General features: G+C 43.6%; 1 protein-coding gene across 9 annotated transcripts in view; it reads right to left on the bottom strand.

Moving 5' to 3' along the window:
- The window catches only part of LOC146505529 (transcription factor COE3), a 67,879-nt gene that overhangs the window by 20,912 nt on the left and 29,630 nt on the right, over window positions 1-17,337 (bottom strand). For 3 of the 9 annotated variants that reach the window (XM_085182320.1, XM_085182325.1, XM_085182328.1), the window contains exons 7-9: window positions 7,120-7,201; window positions 4,985-5,126; window positions 100-233 (exon numbers count right to left, since the gene is read on the bottom strand). In XM_085182320.1, the coding sequence (XP_085038446.1) occupies window positions 100-233; window positions 4,985-5,126; window positions 7,120-7,201 (358 nt within the window). The remainder of the gene's footprint in view (window positions 1-99; window positions 234-4,984; window positions 5,127-7,119; window positions 7,202-17,337) is intronic. The other 6 variants (XM_085182322.1, XM_085182329.1, XM_085182324.1 and 3 more) reach the window with 3 other exon arrangements.

Below are 17,337 nucleotides of genomic sequence, written 5' to 3'. Positions count from 1 at the left end.
AGCGGTCATTACTTGCTAGAAAGTTTGTCTTAATAATTATTATTCTAATATTGTGGATGGGTTTCAATTGAGTATAAAATGTGAAATTCTACATCGTACCTCACTCCATACAAGCATGGTGCCGAACACAACTTGTAGGCCATCGAAGAAGTTGTCCCCTATGAGGATGACAGTGGCACCTCCAGTGGTCCATCCCTCGCTGGGACTGATAGCCTTGATGCATGGGGTGGCTGCTTATCCAAGACAAAGAGAAGAGCAAATTCAGCACCTAAGCTTCAACACAAGGCCTCACGTCTCCTTCCACTCAGACACATTACTGCGCCACCTCTACGTTGAGCCCTCCATATCTCTCTCACAAAAGACATATCATGGAAATTGCCCCTGGAAAAAAAAAAATGATGGATTTGTCCTTTAAGGCACGAGAATCAAAATCATTTATCAGTGCGCTGGAGTGGTGTAGTTAAGCAGACCCTTCAAATGGTCCACTTCACAAAGGCTAAACGCCAGGCTCACCAGGAAAATGATTTGATGGAGCAAATTATGTGTCAGGGCAAATGTAGCTATCAGAATTGATTAAGCATGCACCCGCATGTACAGTAAAATTTCAAAGTTGAACACATCTTAAATGAGTCAAGAATACAGGCTGTTAAAGTGGAAATGACAAGCTAAAGCTTTGCTGGTTCATGTTATTTCATTACCTTTGTTCTTCATGTGCAGTACAGTGCAGGCGGTGAGCGTAGTTTCAGGTTTCATAACGTGAAATGCACTCATGAATTATTCAGATTGTGTTTTTTTTTCTCTCTTTTTGTGATCGATTCAATCCATTTCATATTGTTTATTACAATGCTTTTCATCTGGCATGACTTCTGCTACGTAGCTCTGCCATTCATCAACAGTCTGGGTTGTTATTATAATCTAATTTGAGTGATCTGGTGCCTCACATTCACTGTCATTTGATGCATTACCTTAATATGGTGCTCAGCACAACACTGTGTTTACAACAGAAATAGCATGACAGCTAGCCATAAAATAGCAATATCAAATTTAATCTATTTCCATCAATATCTTTTAATACACTATGAATTGTGCATGTTTTCCCTTATCCTCAAAATACGAGCAACTATTTTGCAAGTTCCTTTTTTTTCCTCTCCCCTTTACAAGCTCACTTCTAAACCTCTATTATCCTTTCCATCCAGTAAGTAAATCACAGTCAGCCATTGTTGTATGGATCACCTCAGACAAGACATCTCCCTTTGTTTGCCTTGCTGTTGGGTCTGTTCAGGTCATGTTTGCTCTCTCTCCGTGCCCATAAAGTGCACACACACACATTGGTACTACAGGGAATCTGACTTTAACAGGCGCTGTTGACTTCATGCTAATCACCTCGTACAGATTTTCATTTGTGAGGCCTGGAGGAGTGACATTTGCTTTCCTTAATTGCGAAGCAGAGCGTCTGAAAGAGGACCAACCCTCTATGGGCATGCTGGGCCCCCTCTAAGGGCCTGACCTTCATCAGTGCGGACGATTACAGCAAATAATTCACCCTTCAAAATTACTGTAAACAAATTGACTTTGGGGATGAGAGAGCGAGGGGGGCAGGAAGGAGGAGGAGGCAAGAAGTGGGCCTGATGGTGACGGTGACTGTTGGGGGGCAGCTGCAGTCTGGAACCTGCGACACGCATACACAATCACGCACGCACGCACACACAGACGCACGCACACAAAACCACACACACGCAGACGCACTACCTCGGAAATCCCAGTGCCCCCTCCCACACGCAGAAGGACCCATGGTGAGGCAGCGACTGAGGCCCTAAGCCGTCCACCCTTCTGCCTAAAAATTTGCATATGTCTCAATGCACAGACAGAGAGGGAAGCATGTGCTGAATGGGGACCGTGGCGAAGTGGATTACACAGTCAGCGCAGGCGATCTGATGACAGACACGCACAATGCCCCCTCAGCAGATGATAGGCATCATGAGGAGTGGACGGATGAGGATGCAAAGAGCCGCCCTGCCGCTCTGAGTGTTGAACCACTAAGTCTTTTGCAAACTTTGGGCTACAGCTGAGGAAATTCACTGAATTTGAATTCATATGTCATGGCTTGTTTTGGGGGCTGTTTTGTCTCTCTCTCTGTGTTTGCTAAAACGTTACCCTTGTCCATTTTTGTTTGTTTGCTTGACTTTTTTTTTTCCAAGATCGCCTTTGCTGTGAATTGATCGCGGGGTGCTGATCTGGGATCTGCTCTAATCTTTGTCGTTTCTGGTTAGGGTTAGCCGCGGAGGACGTCAAAACCGATCCAAGATCTGAGCGGAGGAGGTCCTAGCTCTAGTATTGTGACACTCAAACAGGTCTGATGTGGCCCCGTGAAGCCGTCCTTTGTTCTGCCTGCTGAAATGTGTTGTAATTGTGCTGTGGGATGTCCAGATGGTCGGTTGATAGTGCAGCTGATGGGATTATACCTTTTACCTCTCCCTGGGCCATCTGTTCCCTTTGACTCTCTCTCTCTCTCTTTCTCTCTCGCTCACTCTCAGCCTCTCTCTCTCATACTCTCTCCTTCTCTTTCTCCTTTCCTCCTCTCCTTTTCCCCCCTTCTTTTCTCCTTCTCTTTCTTCCTCTTAGGCCCAGCAGTCTGGATTCACTTGTCTTTATTGCATAAACCCTAACAGCATTACAGCCACTTGGCATGCAAATGAGGCAGGCGCTGCAGGCTCTATGCTGAGTCTCCTATATTGTCTGGGGCTCTATAATGGTGGAACTGAGCTAAGGAACGTGTGTGTGCGCGAGTGTGTCTGCGTAAGTGAGAAAGAGAGCGAAAGAGAGAGAGAAATTCTGTGTGTGTCAGTGCTGGTTGTTCGTGTGTGTCTGTGTGTGTGTGTGTGTGGGGGGGGGGGGGTGCTCTGTGTGAAAGACTCAGCTATTTGTGAGCATGTTTATGCACCTTTGAGCCTGAATCTATACATGTTTGAGTGACAGGCAGTCACAAAGAACATCCATGTCTGAATGCATAATATGCTTGTTGTGTGACAGTACACACAAGTGAACAAAAATGTCACATGGCGAGATTCAGTCTGTCATCCACAGGCTGTGGCCCCTCTTTGCCAACAGGGGGCAGCACTTCTTGATCAATGCGAGGCAGTCGGTGCAAGTGCGGTGTGAGCCGAGAGGAAGGATGCCTCTGTGTTTCAGCCACACAGTCAGTCAGCCAGTCACATATCTAAGGCTTCTCGCCCAGTGAACTCCCAAGGAAGAATGTGTTGCTAATTTAAAGCATGCTGTCTGCCTGCTAGTTGTCAAAGCAGTGTGGAGAACATGGCTGGAATTACATTTTATGACCGGCTCTCCTTTTCTCATGTGTCACATTTCTGTTTGTTAAAGGTGACGCAAACAAAGTGAGCAATCGCAGTTGATGCATGTTAAATTAGTTTGTTATGGAGCCGAGCCTAAGAGGGAGGGAGGGGGGAAAAAGGAGAAAAAACAAATCTCAACTTGTGTGAGCACACACAGTTAAGCAGAGGGAAGGTGTATTAAAGTTATTAGACAAAGACATGTTCAACTGGGCGGTTGACAATGGCTTCTTTTCTTGCTTTACGGGGCGTCACTCTGCTGCTTTGAAGAGTGTGGTGAAGGGTAGAATAAAAAAGGATGGGTTAGGGTAACCTGTAAAGAACACGAGCGTGCACACACGCACACACACACAACGCAGGGGGTCCCATGGGAGCGGGGGAACATGGAGGCGAGGGCTCAACCTCTTTAATTGCTCTCCTCATTAAGAAACTGGTTGCTAGGCGATCCACACCTATCGTGTCATAAACGTGAAACACACAAACAGAACGTCAGCGAACATAATGACTTTGGTGCTCCGGGCAGGACTTTAATTATTTGATTTTGTTCTCCAGTAGAGGAGTCATTAATAAAGACAAAAACAAATAGATTAGCTTTTCCCCCACTAGGACTGGAGAGCACTGAGATATATTAATTGTCTGGTCTTTTTTTTTTCTTTTTTTTTTGTATTAGTCGTTGTTGTATTAAACATTACATTTGCTTTTGGTGATAGAACCATTAATGCCCATTAATGTGTAGAGAAGCTTGTTTTAGTCAGTGGTGTATATAAACTGTTTGGCTAGCCATAATTGGCCCTTGAAATCTGAAAATAAGCAATTTGCACAATTGGGCTAAGTCAGTTAACTTTTCTTTTCTTTTTTTTCCCTTGCAGTCTTTCAGCTGTGTGTGCTCCCATCTGCAAGCTGAGGCCACAAGGGTCAGAAGGTTATGTTTAGTGCATTTTACTTTTTGGATTTCCCATGGTTTGGTGGTCCTACTTTTCTCTCTTTTGGCTGAGAAGGCAATCAGTCTATCATATGGAATCAGTTGGAAGAAAAACAGTAAGTTCTGTTTTTCTCATAGGCCACCCCCCACACCCCTTCTCTCCTTCTCTCTCTTTCTCTCTGTTTCACACACACACACACACACACACACACACACACACACACACACTAACAACCCCCCTTACCTCCCCCCTCTTTTCTGTCTTTCTCCTTCCTCCCCCTGTTTCAGCTCTCTCACAGCTAAAACTGCAGAACCCAGTGGCAGGAAATTGACCTCACAGCCAAATTCTTCAGCAATTTGATCATGTTTCACATTGGCTTTTAAGACAAATGTAGGTGCGTTAGGAGACTGGAAGTAGTATAACATTTTAAAAGAGTGAATTAGTCCGAGTATTATCATCTTCGCTGGCGATACTGAAATGATAAACACTGACTAATGCATGTTGCTTCCAATCAAGACATAACAGCAGGTATGAGTGAGGCCAAAAGCAACTTAAAAAGTGAAAAAAAAAATGAAAGTGATGGAGGAACGAAAGCTTCTAAGCAACTAGAAGCAACTAGGTGTGTGATCTGGGAGGAAAAAAATGGGAGGAAGTCTGAAAGAAACTATGAGAAAAAGGAGCGTAGCAAATTATAAGATGTAAAAATGTGCCTACCATTCTCCAGATAAGGAGGCGTACCTTCTGAAGGGTCGAGTCTGCGAGCCCTTCGCCCATGCTTGGAATTGTTGTGTACAAACATGTTGTCAGAGACAGCCAAGACATGGCCGTCCACATTGACGGTCGTCGATACGACAACCTGCGAGAGGAATAAAAGCAAAACATGCAATTGAGAAAGTTTGAAGGTGATAATAGTACATTTTTAGTAAAGGTTTAGGGACATTCTGAGGGATAGTTTGTTGTGTCCAGGTACTAAAGCTCATGAATTGGTTGTCCTCTTTGGACAGATCACATTACATCGACCTCCCCTCCCTGCCATTTCCTTTTTTCTTTTTACTGTCGTGCATTTGTGTACAGCTAATTGACATTTCGATCACTAAAATACCATTTCCGTTTACCCACTCTACCAACTGTCATCATAGGCGAAGCTCGGTATTATTGATCAGCTTGTCCATCTCTTTGAGGATGGAAGGCCTCCCTTTTAAAATATTACTGGAGTCATTAGCAACTGAACAGTGCTCTAGCCCATCTCTCAGCAAACATTTTACTAGGATCAAATTCCAAGCCATACCCCATATTTCATAATGCTTATTTTTGTTGTTGTTTTTTTGGCTACCACATTCCAAACAGTGAGCCACATGTGAATGGCCAAAGTGTTTCTGAGCCGGAAACAGAGAGCCCCTCTCAGGTTTGCTTCGCCGGTAAGTGACCTCGGTGTAGCAGTGGAATTTAGGGGGGTGCTTTTTTTGGTTGGTTTGGGGTAGGTGGGGGTATAGGGAGAGGAGGGGAGAGAAGGGGAAGTGAAAGAGCTCCATTCTTGTGAGCAGGTTCAGAGCTGGGCCAAGCTGAGGATGATGGATTGGGCCCTTTCTGGCCTCCAGCTGGTTTTGGGGGTAATAAGAAGAGTGGAAGGCATGCAGAATACACAACTTTAGCCAGAGAAACACCTACGGTGGCACATCTGGGAAATCTATTTAGGGCAAATGACATACTAACTGCTGGAATAAAGGCAATCGATGATAATAAAAAGTAAAAACATCTTCTGTTTTGGAAAAATAATATAGTTACACAAAAAGAGTGATGCAAAAAGTTATTGCATTCCTTTTGACATATAGGAGTGAGAGGTGAAAGCCCTTGGTGGCTGTCACGCATCAGTCCACATTCAGCCTGAGGGAAGATTTGAAGAGGCAGGGGAGGTCTGATGGTAGTGACATCAGGAGGGGACACCCTGTCTTGTCTGTTTCATATCTGGGCTTCCTCCTGGAGGATGCTGGCTTATGTGTCTATCACAAAACAGTGCTGCCAGTGACGGCCGCCCTCCTGTAGGCTGTCGTTACCCTGATAGGACAAATCACACTAAACTCTCACTGTCTCACCTTGACCTAGTGGGCTGCTTGTGGTGATGTGGGCTGCTGAGTAGGATAGGTAGACAAATGGAACAACAGGGAGTCAATCATTTTAAGGCTTAACTATTTGACACTTTAGATAAGACTGAGTTAAGAGACGGTAAAAATGTCTTTTAACTGGCAGAATTTTGTTAGCTTACAATAATGTTTTATTATCTTTTTAAAAAGCATGGTTTGACATAAAGTACATGCATATGTGGATAAAACTTATATATATAAGGGTTCCTAGCGTGTATCACATCTATCTATATGTCTATGTGTGTGTGTCTGCCTGTGGGCGTGCTTGCAGATATGCGTGTGCAAGAAGGTATGCGTTTCCGCTGCCAGACAGTTCGTGAGTTAACACTGTTGTTACATTTGGTTGGATCGTCCTCCCCTCTGTGCAGAGGCTCAGAAAGCTGTCAGGGACACAATTGATGGCACTCTTAAATCCTATATCCTTATTTGTGTCAGATGGTATTCCCTAATAAATATTCTGTCCAAGAGCACACAGGACACAAAATCCCTCTCTCTCTCTCTTTGCCTGGTTTTTGCCTCCTTCAGTGCCAATAATAAAAATGTATTCATATGTGAATCTGTGTCAGTGTGACTTAGTATAGTGGAGCAGCTGTGGCTGTGCATTTGCACACCTGTGTGTGTGAGAGCGTGCGTGTCTGCAAAAAGAGAGCGAGACAGTGAAAGACAGGGACAGAAATAGAGCATATGTGTGAAATAGATTTCAGTCACCTGGAATCTGCGCATGTCTCGTGGATTCCCTGCATTCTTCAGACAGTTCTGATTGCACTTGAGAAAGAACTTTAGGAAGAATCTGTGAGAGAGCAGAAAAGAAAAAGCAAAAATATTAATTATACTTTATGACGCTGGAATTTTAGCTGGCGAGGTAACAGAATATTTCAACAGGATTTCTCAAGCACACCCATTTTCCACATTTGTTCATTCACCGTGTGAACATCACGGTATCTCGGTTTGAGAAGTCGCACTCTTTATTATTCTTTCAAAATCTAGAGCTGTTTGTGATCTCATCCTCTCACCTGAGTTCACGGGTCTTTCCCAACTCCCATCTGCCACTAACATATAGGAAGTCACTTGATATTCCACCCACCGCTTTAATCCCAGGACACCCCCTGTGCAATTAAAGTTCTCCTGTTCAATAGGGAAGCAAATGAGGCCCACCTGTGACCAGGTCTTGTTTGAAGAGCATCAGGGATAAAGGACCTAACAAGGTGAGAGCGCGCCACAAAACTTATAGTCCTGTCAGGCAATTAGGCGGACACTCCTGGGACCACCGTATGCCACACACACACACACGCGCACAGACAGACACACACACACACACACATAACGCATACACACACCCATGTTCTTGTGGGTGGGTGAGGCAATTATGCCACAAATTACAACCTGGCTAATCGTCTCTGAACAAATGTCACGTCTGAGTGAGATCTGGGCTTGCTTAGTTTGTAAGCCGCCTTCTCAGGTCTTGCTGAATTTATTGATAAGCCCTCGTACTGAGAGTTGTATATCAGATGAGGCTTTACAGACATCAAATAGTTAAAGAGAGGAAAACTAAAAACAAGACCAATAAGAGAAATTATCTCAGATGTAGCCCATTGTGTAAAATTCCGCACAACCACACAGAATAAACAATGAAATCGACTTGTTGTTTTTGCAAATTCTCCCCACAGAATCATGACTGATTGCGCCTTTGCTTTCTCCGATTCATTATAAATACAGCGCTGTGATATTTATTTTTCATCACATTGCACTAGCATTACTATATGCAATACTGCGGTTTTCATTGTAATACTAACTTGACTCACAGAATTGCAGCGGCTCATTGGATTACCATAGATTGCACCATAGATTGCACGGACATTTCATTCAGCTAAATACAGTGGCTTGTGTGGCCTGCGAGGACGCTTTCACAACACTTAAGACTTCTCGTTCGCCCAGTGGGATCCTGGCCAAGCCATAAATCAGAGTCTGAAATGACCCTTCTAACCCCGGCCACATTAACACATGCACTGGTCATTTAGAAGCGTTCTTCGATAGACTCCTATACCTTGTGCTTCGCGGAGGGCCCAGGAGGGAGAGGAGAGGTGAGAAAATATTTTCACTCCACATCCAAGAAGCTTTGGCTTGGACATCAATAAAAGACGTTTTAACCCATGCCAGAATGCTGATTGCCTGTCGGTGTGTGGTGAGGCCATAAAAAACCTGACTTGTCATTAGTGCATTTCGCTTGATTGTGTTCACTGTGTTTTCGGGTTGCATCTGTTGGCTGATCATCAAAATGACCATTATGTACTCTAATTCCCTGACCCTGTTTTTATTTCCCCAAAGAGCCATAATGTAGAGCAGCAGACATCTGCGGAAAGCAGACCTGAAATACGACTTTTATTTGTCTGTCGCCACTCATATAGATTGGGCAAGGCGGGTGGTGCGCATTTGTGTGCGCGCGTGCACACATCTACATGCATATGTGCGTGCAGGCATGTGCACGTACATCCATCACCGGTTGGTAAACAATTTATGTCAAAGCAAGAGATAGAATATATTTCCCAAGCAATGCATTGACTTCATAAAAGAAACACATTACTTTCAGAGTTAGTCTTGTCTCTTTTCTGGGATACTTTAATGCTTTTACATACTGTTCCCACTACAGCAAAACCAAAAGTTAAGAAACAATAAACACAAGAAATTGAGTGCCCACGCTATCATAAAGTAGCTCCTTTATGTTTACTGTTATGAAGGCAATTAAGCACAATTTCTCTCCTAAAAAGATAAGCTTAATTTTCATAGTCCACAGCAGTGGCAGCGCTATAGCATCCATTACATTTGAGTTGGTTAAGATTCTCCATGAGCACAGTGCAAATTGGTCCTTGGTGAAAAGGAGAGCAATTAAGACAAGGCCCCTCTCTCTCTCTTTTACTTCTTAAATATCTACAGAAGTTTGTGCTGGTGTTTTGGCACGCACAGAGACAAAAGGAGGTTGTTTAATTGTTTTTTAATGGGATATCAAGTCGTCGCTGCCATTAGATGTTGGCAATGGAGGGCAAAGGGGGATAGAGAGAAAGAATGAACTGCAATTAGGTTTGATTAAAGCTATCCTTCTCAATAATCAGCTGTTCTGACAGGACAGGGGGACCCTGGTGGCCGCTGAGATGGAGGAAGGTGTTGAGTGATATTAAGGCCAATGAAGGGGATATTAACATGGCTAATTAAAGCTCTTCCAAAGCCGGGAGAGGAGGCTCTCAGTGGACCGCACTGGATGAAATAATCGGCCAAGGCAGCTATCAGTTGGAGGAGAGCGAGAGAGAGAAAGGGTGTATGGGAAGGGGTGGGGTGGGCTGGGGTGTAGTCCATCTGAGAGAAAGAGAGGAGTAGAGGGAAGGAAAGAGGGAGGCGTAGAGGAAAACTATGAAGTGTGAAGGAAGACAAAGAGGAAGACATTGACAGGCATATAGAGAAAGACTTTCGGTGTAGCCACAGAAGCTCATTCTGACATCAACCCTCTCTGTCTGCATGCCCGAAGTCTGCCAGTATAACTAAGACCTGACATCAGCTTTTATCTCCGACAGCTAGTCATACAGGTCCACAAATCAACATTAAAACAATCCTGCTCATGCCTTGGTCTAAGGCAATTAATACGATTCTCCTGTAGTACCTCCATGCTCGCCCACTGCTGAAGCTACTAATCATGCCATAATGATTTCTCTCCCTCTGGTCAAAGGGGAAATAGATTGTCTCTTTAGTAATGCAGCAGGCTCTGCGCCTTCCACTCCCTGGCTTCACAGACCCGGTAATTGAGGAGAAAAAGGCCGACTTTGGCACTTTGACTGATTTGAGGGCTGCTAGACCCTCTTATCTTTACTCTGATCATTTTAGGCTGACACTCAAAGGAAGACCCATCGCCCTAATTCTAGCTCACCCTCTCCCATCATCAAACAGAAGAGGAATAGGGAAAAAAAGAAGAGAGGGAGAGGGGGGAAAAAACAAACAGGCGAGGTGAGGAAGGCCCTCTCTCGTTTAAATGACCAACTTAATTGCCGGGTTGATGTCACTCATGCATAAATGTCCATTCCTTTGATTTGAGTGAAGAGGGCAAATAAGGATAATGTTGTATTATTAAGAAGGCTCTATCGACAGTGGAGGCTAGCTGTCCTGTCAATTTCATTCACATTTTTTGATCCAAAAAAAAAAGTCAGCTTTCTTTAAAACGTGTTTTCACCCACCAGTTTCTTTAGTTGCTTACATGAGGATATATTTTCCGTGCTCTAATAGTACACCTTGTTCTTATTGTTCAAAAGAGCTTGCCCATATTTACTTAGGCTGCTACACAATACACTGACAGATGGCCATGGTTTCTGTAAGAGTCAGGTATTGACAACTCTAAGCTCCTGATTGGTGCCCCGGCACTAATGACTAGCATGCAGTGTCCACAGCCGGCAGCCATGACAGTGAGGTCATCCGTTGCAGGGCGGTGAGTATCGATCACCACCCAGCTCCAGCCCATCAGGCCCCAGCTGCCTCCCAGACTCAATGGGCCCCTGTTACAGGAGCCCTGTAAGAAAACGGTTCCCAACACCAGACTACAATCTGCTGACACCAGATCTCTACGCTGAGATAGTAGTACACGGGTCAATAGCGTATCGGATTTCCAAAACGCCAGGGTCTTAATGTCAAGCCTCCTGCCTTCCCTACCTACTGCTCCAGTTATTAGGCACTTCACTGAACTGCATTCAGATCCCTGTTGTGACAAGGCGGAGCAGGTAAAACGAGAAATAGAGACACTTATAGATCTTAATCTTCCCGAACACTTATTTATGCAACTGAGTGGGCTCGGATATATGTGCCAGTTAAGTCCCTGGGAGGGTGAACTGAGCTCCGTGGCCATTCCCGTCATATTCATGTTTGCCACTGTCTTCTCTCGTCAAGCAGAGCTGTTTTTCTCGCCTTAGCTGAAGTAAACCACAGCACATTAACAATATTTGCTCTACCCCTGTACAAGCGCCAAGGGACCAGACCCACAGATCCTATCACTTCTTTATCGGGGAACAAGTGCCTCACTATCCAACCTTATTGTGTTTGGAAGATTAACCCCTTCCACTCACGGGCTCTGCCCGTCTCCTTCGAGAGCAGCAAGGCAGATGTCACTGTGATTATTATTGTTCGGCATCAAATATCCCGACAACGTGTCTCAAAGAATTTATTGGGTATTTCCAAGGCCTTTTTTGTTTTCATTTCTTTATTTTTTCCTGCTGCTATTGTCAGTTCATTTTGTTGTTTCATATTTCATATTTTTGTTGGTGGTATGTGTGTTGTGAGGGTGTCACAAATAATTTATGTGCTTCCTCTGCACCGTAAGATGTAGCTGTGTCCCTCCATTCATCCCTCTTTACCCTCTCCTCCACCATCCCCCTTTCTCTCTAATGGGCAGAGTGGCATTGACATTATTTCACTTGAGGATCCCTCACTCTGTCAATCCCTCTTCATTTACTCCATGGCTACAGGACTCATTATTGTATCTCTTCCTCCTTCTCTCCCTCTCTCGCACTCTCACTCATTCTCTTCACCTCCTGTCTCTCTCGCTCTCTAACTATCCCTCTCCCTCACTGGACACTGTTAGTTTCTTACTTAAGAGAATCGCTCGTCTTCACAAATGGTTTCACGTCAAACCCACTCCTAGCCAGCCCCCACTGATTCCCTTCAGGCTTTGGCACAGGTTTACTGTAACAGATTAGACGAAGACTCGAAGCTCCTGCTAACTATCCATCACTTGCTAACAGTGGACTAAGGCTGTGTGCTTTATGCAGCTTTTAGCTCCAGCCCGCCACATACTGCATGTTTAGCCCCAAGCTTTCTCTCTGCCTCTCCCATCCCCTCACATCAAGATACTGCTGAGGCTGTGTACTGTTGCACGCTGTTCTTTGTTTTACTCTGAATACAGCTTTTTCTCTACTAGGACTTTGAACACAATATAATAAGACACAAAACATAAATAATTCTGCGTTGTTTTGTCTTGCACGGCCCTGTTGTAAAAACGAATAAAACACTGGTTGCTGCTATAGTGCCGGCATCATCTACATCCAAACTGGAACTCCTAGATTTTACTTAATCATAAGCACCACAGAAATGTGATGATGATTACTGATAATGACCGTGACAGTCTGAGTGTTCCTCATGAGGTGGCTGACATTACAAAAATAATCACGTACATCCACAATACAGCCCTGAGGAATATTTACTCTGCTCACCAGCTGGACGGCATAGAGGTATCTCCAGGTTATTTTTCTGCAGGAGGAGAAATATGGTGCTTTGATTACTGGTCAGCGTTGGAGCTTGAGGCCTTGAGGAAATACCAGTCAGCACCTCCCTGCACTAGTGAGATGGAAGATAAGCATATGTTGGAGTAACTGGCCAGGGTGAATAGTAGTATTTAGGGTGCTGGACGTGGGGTTCTGGAAGGCCCCAGAGCGGGTTTACAATGAGAGCCATACACCGCCGCCGTCTCTCTCCTGTGGCACCTTGGAGTGATCAGACCCAGGCAAGACGGAGAGGAACACATCTGTACAGGCAAGGCCGGCAGGGGGGCTTTGACCATTTACAGAAAGCCTTGCTGGACCCAGCAGGCCAGCAGGGGCTAATTTGCATGCGTATGTATATGAGCGTTTGTTTGTGTGTGTGTAACATATAGGTCAGTGAGTCAGTGGTTTTGCTGTCTGCCCATGCGTGCTCAAATGTATGCAAGTATATTTCGGCATCGTATTATTACTAATGTATAATACATACATCTAAAGTGGCTGTCAAAACTGGTAAGCCATCATGAAACATGAGGCTGCGACATCGGCACCACATTAACGCATTCTCAGAAGAGTTTAAAAAAAAAAATCACCCACTGTGGACTGTCATGTAGGTGGTGGGGGGTATAAAGATAGAAAGACAGAGAGTGGGTCGGTGCTTAAAGCTAACAGGTAACCTTTCTGTGCACCTAGGACAAAGGCAGGGGGAAAAAGAAAATGTCAAATTAAGAGAGGCCAGGCAGAGAGACGTGGCTGCCATATTTGTGTGAAAGCCCAGTGCTGTTGGCAGCAGAGATGGCTGCTTTCTGATTCATCTGGGGCCGTATGGCAAAGCTTTGTCAGTCTGTGCGAGGTATAAATAATTCAGGGTGAGAGATGGCAATTACAGGGCCCTGCACAACCAAAATGAATATTTTATAAGGACTAAAACTGCCCTGGAATGAATCACACACATGGAGTCACACACACATACACACTCACACGTGCACACACGAGCGTAAGTGAATGTGCACACACACACACATGAGACCAAACACACACACACACACAAAGGTAGCACATATGAACCCATGGCATAGCTGTTGCATTGTTGACAAAAAACAATTCTATTATATAAACCCCCGCTTTTATGGCTTAATAATTTTTAATATTCTCGTGCGCATGTGTAAAATTTGGCACGATATTTAGTTAAGGGGTGTGTTATATTCATTTATCCGTGTTCTTATTCTGTTATGGAAACGAAAAAAACAATTCACCACAAACAAATACACATTTAAGATTTTAGTGAGCTACCCAGCAGCCCGAGTGAAATCCATTAGCTAAATAAATTCTAAAAAGTGTTGCAAATATATAGGAAAGATCTACACAAAAAGCAGTCTCCAGAGACCCAGAGCCTTTACTTTTGACCCTGTAAATATGGTCTTTGTGTGTGAGCATAGAGGGGGTTGAGGTGGTGGTGGTGGTGTGTGTGTGTGTAGAGGGGGGTGGGGGGGTGAAATGCTAATGGGAAAAGATTAAACCCAAAAGCCGCCTGGAGCATTTACCTCTAAAAGGTTTTGTCTGTCAGGTTTCCTGCAAAACTCTGTCCTTATAATTCTGAGACAAAAAATAACATTGTTCCAGAGTCCTGAGGAGCACAGTGGCTTGGTTGAATGGCCATTGTGTGGGCCTAGCTAATGATACCTTAGCTTTTGTGAGAGGGAGGCCAGGTAGGTCTGTGACATCAGCGCCACACAAGTGCTTCTCTGTCCGGATGTTTAGGAAAGGATTTCGCCGATGGTGGGAAAAGGGTATAAAGAATAAACAGGTCCTGTTTTTGTATCAGCATTTTCAACCCCAAAGCCTAAGATAGGCCAGGTATCTTTTAAAGGAGGAAGAAAAAATTAAGGCAACTTTTTTTTTTCTTAATCATCCCTTAAATGTGAGAAAATCTGCACACAGGTTTGTGGAGAAACTGCTTCAGCAGAGAATGATGTAATTCCAGGAATCTCTTTTCCTTTTTCCCCCCTCTCTTTTTTTTTTTTTTTTTCATATTTCAGCGTGGGCGTTTTGTCAGTCCAAAGGGAAGATGGCAACCCTCTGAGGGAGGAGAGACCCCAAGCATGAAGACACAAGGAACGCATGTGTTGGAAAAAGTGACAGCGAGGCAAATGCTAAGAGAAAGCTGCTTCCTTACCGAAACGCACACTGTTAGCGATATAGCTAGCTGTTGTGAAGGCAGCTGACAAACTCATAGCGTGGCATGTCTCGCCCCGTTTGTGAATTTTCAAAGAGTGTGATTTGCAAATAACATGAGTCTCTGGGCATAGACTGGGCATGTAAGTACGGTGAATAAAGCCCCCCTGCTCTGCTGAGGGAAACCCATACTTGTCAGCTCAGTTCTTTGTCAGGAACCTGACAGATAAATAGACAGTGTTTTGCCGCTCACTCCTCCTGCCTTATGTACACAGAGGCATGTGTCTGCTTCCACATACAGGTTGACTTGCTTTAGGGGAGGAATTTGTTGAAAGACACCCCACCGCTTCTCAGGGCAATGACTGAAAATATTGTGGGCCACTTCAGACAGCCTCAAACAACAAACAATGGGGGTTGATGTGTAACCAGATAAAACACAGATCGGATAGCTGGGTCTAAGCACCACTACAGGGCTTATTTTTCATGCAAATTACTACTAATGAGCTTCCTGAAATCTGACTAATTATATCAAAGTGATTTCTTTAATTAGTTTGTAATAATTCCTCGCATAAACATCATAGTAAACAGATTAAGCTATATAAAAATATCAATTTGTCACACTTATATGAGACGCCGTGCAGTCGACGCTAATCTAGCTTCTCCAAAATGCCAGAGCAAACATTTATTAAAGAATTAAATATGTACTCAGAGAATGTTTGGTAACATTAAGGGCGCGTATCTTTCACATATTTGTCACGGTTTCCCCGCAAAGATCTCGATAGCATATAAGGAAGAAGCCTGAATAGTGAGTGTCAAGTGGTAAGAGAGGTTTCAGTTAATAATTCAATGGTCCACATAAAGTGCAATATTAAATTCTGTAATTGAAAGTCATAAAAAAGCGTATAAGTATTTAACTCAAACAGAGCTAGTGTTATTGCAATCCAACATCAGAGATTACACCAGTGAGTGACTGCAAGACTGCATGTCAAATCCAAATACCCGTTTGAAAAATAACAGATGACTTCAGAAAAGATAAGAAATTGAATTTATCTACCACTTTGCACCTTTTGTTAATCCAGCAACATTCCTAAAACCCCTAAAGAGTAAAAATATCTAATATACTAGCAGTCATGAGAGAACTCGCACGACTACCGATCTTTCTGATACCCTCAATCTGCACTGAGATGGATTAAACATTCAATTTGTTACTCGCCAGACCACCACCTAGGTTCACCACTTACCATACAAATGGAAAACACGCTAGTAATCTATTAGCCTGCCTGGCCTGACACTGTATTATGTTGTATTTGTATTATATTTACTTCAGGGAAATTACGATTCAAGTCATATTTATCTTCATGTGGAAATGTGTGTCTAAATGGAAATCACCTATAGTGCGAGGGTGGATGCAGAGCAATACTAATGTGATCCATGAACCGTGCGATTTAGTCACCCTCTATGGATGCACTATGGGCTGATTCTACATATCAAACATGCTCTCCCCCTGCTAAAGCCCATACCCAGAGCCCCCGATGCTGTTTGATAATTATTACGCTTACATTACAACACAAGACCTTGCCTGTGGAGTTGGAAGAGCCACCCCCTTCCCCGTAAACTAACACACACACGCTCGCGCGCACACACATGCACACGCACTCTTTGTCATATACAGTAGTAAACAGCTTCCCAGTAAGCTGTTTGCACTTCACTGCCCGCTCTAGGAAATAAAAACAAAGAGCAAATTGGGGGTTTTGCGTCTCAGTGAATAAATAAGGTTGTTTTACTCACAGAATCCATTACCTTTTAAAAACATGCGCCTAATGCGTTGAGCCTTTTCATTCTACAAACAAAGCCTAAATTAGGAATTAAATACATTGGTATTTAGATAACGGCATTAGCTTTATGACATCAATGTAAAAAAGTTGGATGCCATCCATATCATTCCCATGCTTCCATTGTTACGTTAAATTGCAATATTAATCCTGGCTCAAACCAAGGTACTGTGGCTTTTATGCAGTACACTTGAATTATGCTATTGAAGTAATTGATAGTGATTCAGTCATTGAAGGTACTAATCCCATGATTCAGTTCATCTCTCTCAGTGCCATTTACCTCCAGATGTTTAGAGTTTGGGGTAATCAATAAAGAGGGAATAAAGATTGGCATTCACAATACTCCCCTTGACAAGCTCCAGCCGAATGTTTGTCAAGCAAATTAAACACACTTAGACTTTTCACCTGCTCCTACAACGACACCACATATGGCCGTGAAGTTAAAAATAAGAAACTGTGCATACATTACCATGCATAATGCACAACTCCCTCCATTTAATATGCAAATTTTGTAAAATATTACTGAATACCTTCTGTTCGGAATGAATAAATTTGAATTGCAATTAGAATAATCTTGTATAATTAATGAAAACTGTCAATTTTGGTTCCGAAGTAATTTGATTAGCATGTTGATA

This window comes from Neolamprologus multifasciatus, chromosome 13 (assembly GCF_963576455.1).
Source record: "Neolamprologus multifasciatus chromosome 13, fNeoMul1.2, whole genome shotgun sequence".
Taxonomy (NCBI): Eukaryota; Metazoa; Chordata; class Actinopteri; order Cichliformes; family Cichlidae; genus Neolamprologus; species Neolamprologus multifasciatus.
Note: the sequence above shows the minus strand (reverse complement) of the source record. Positions and strands in the feature narration are given on the sequence as shown.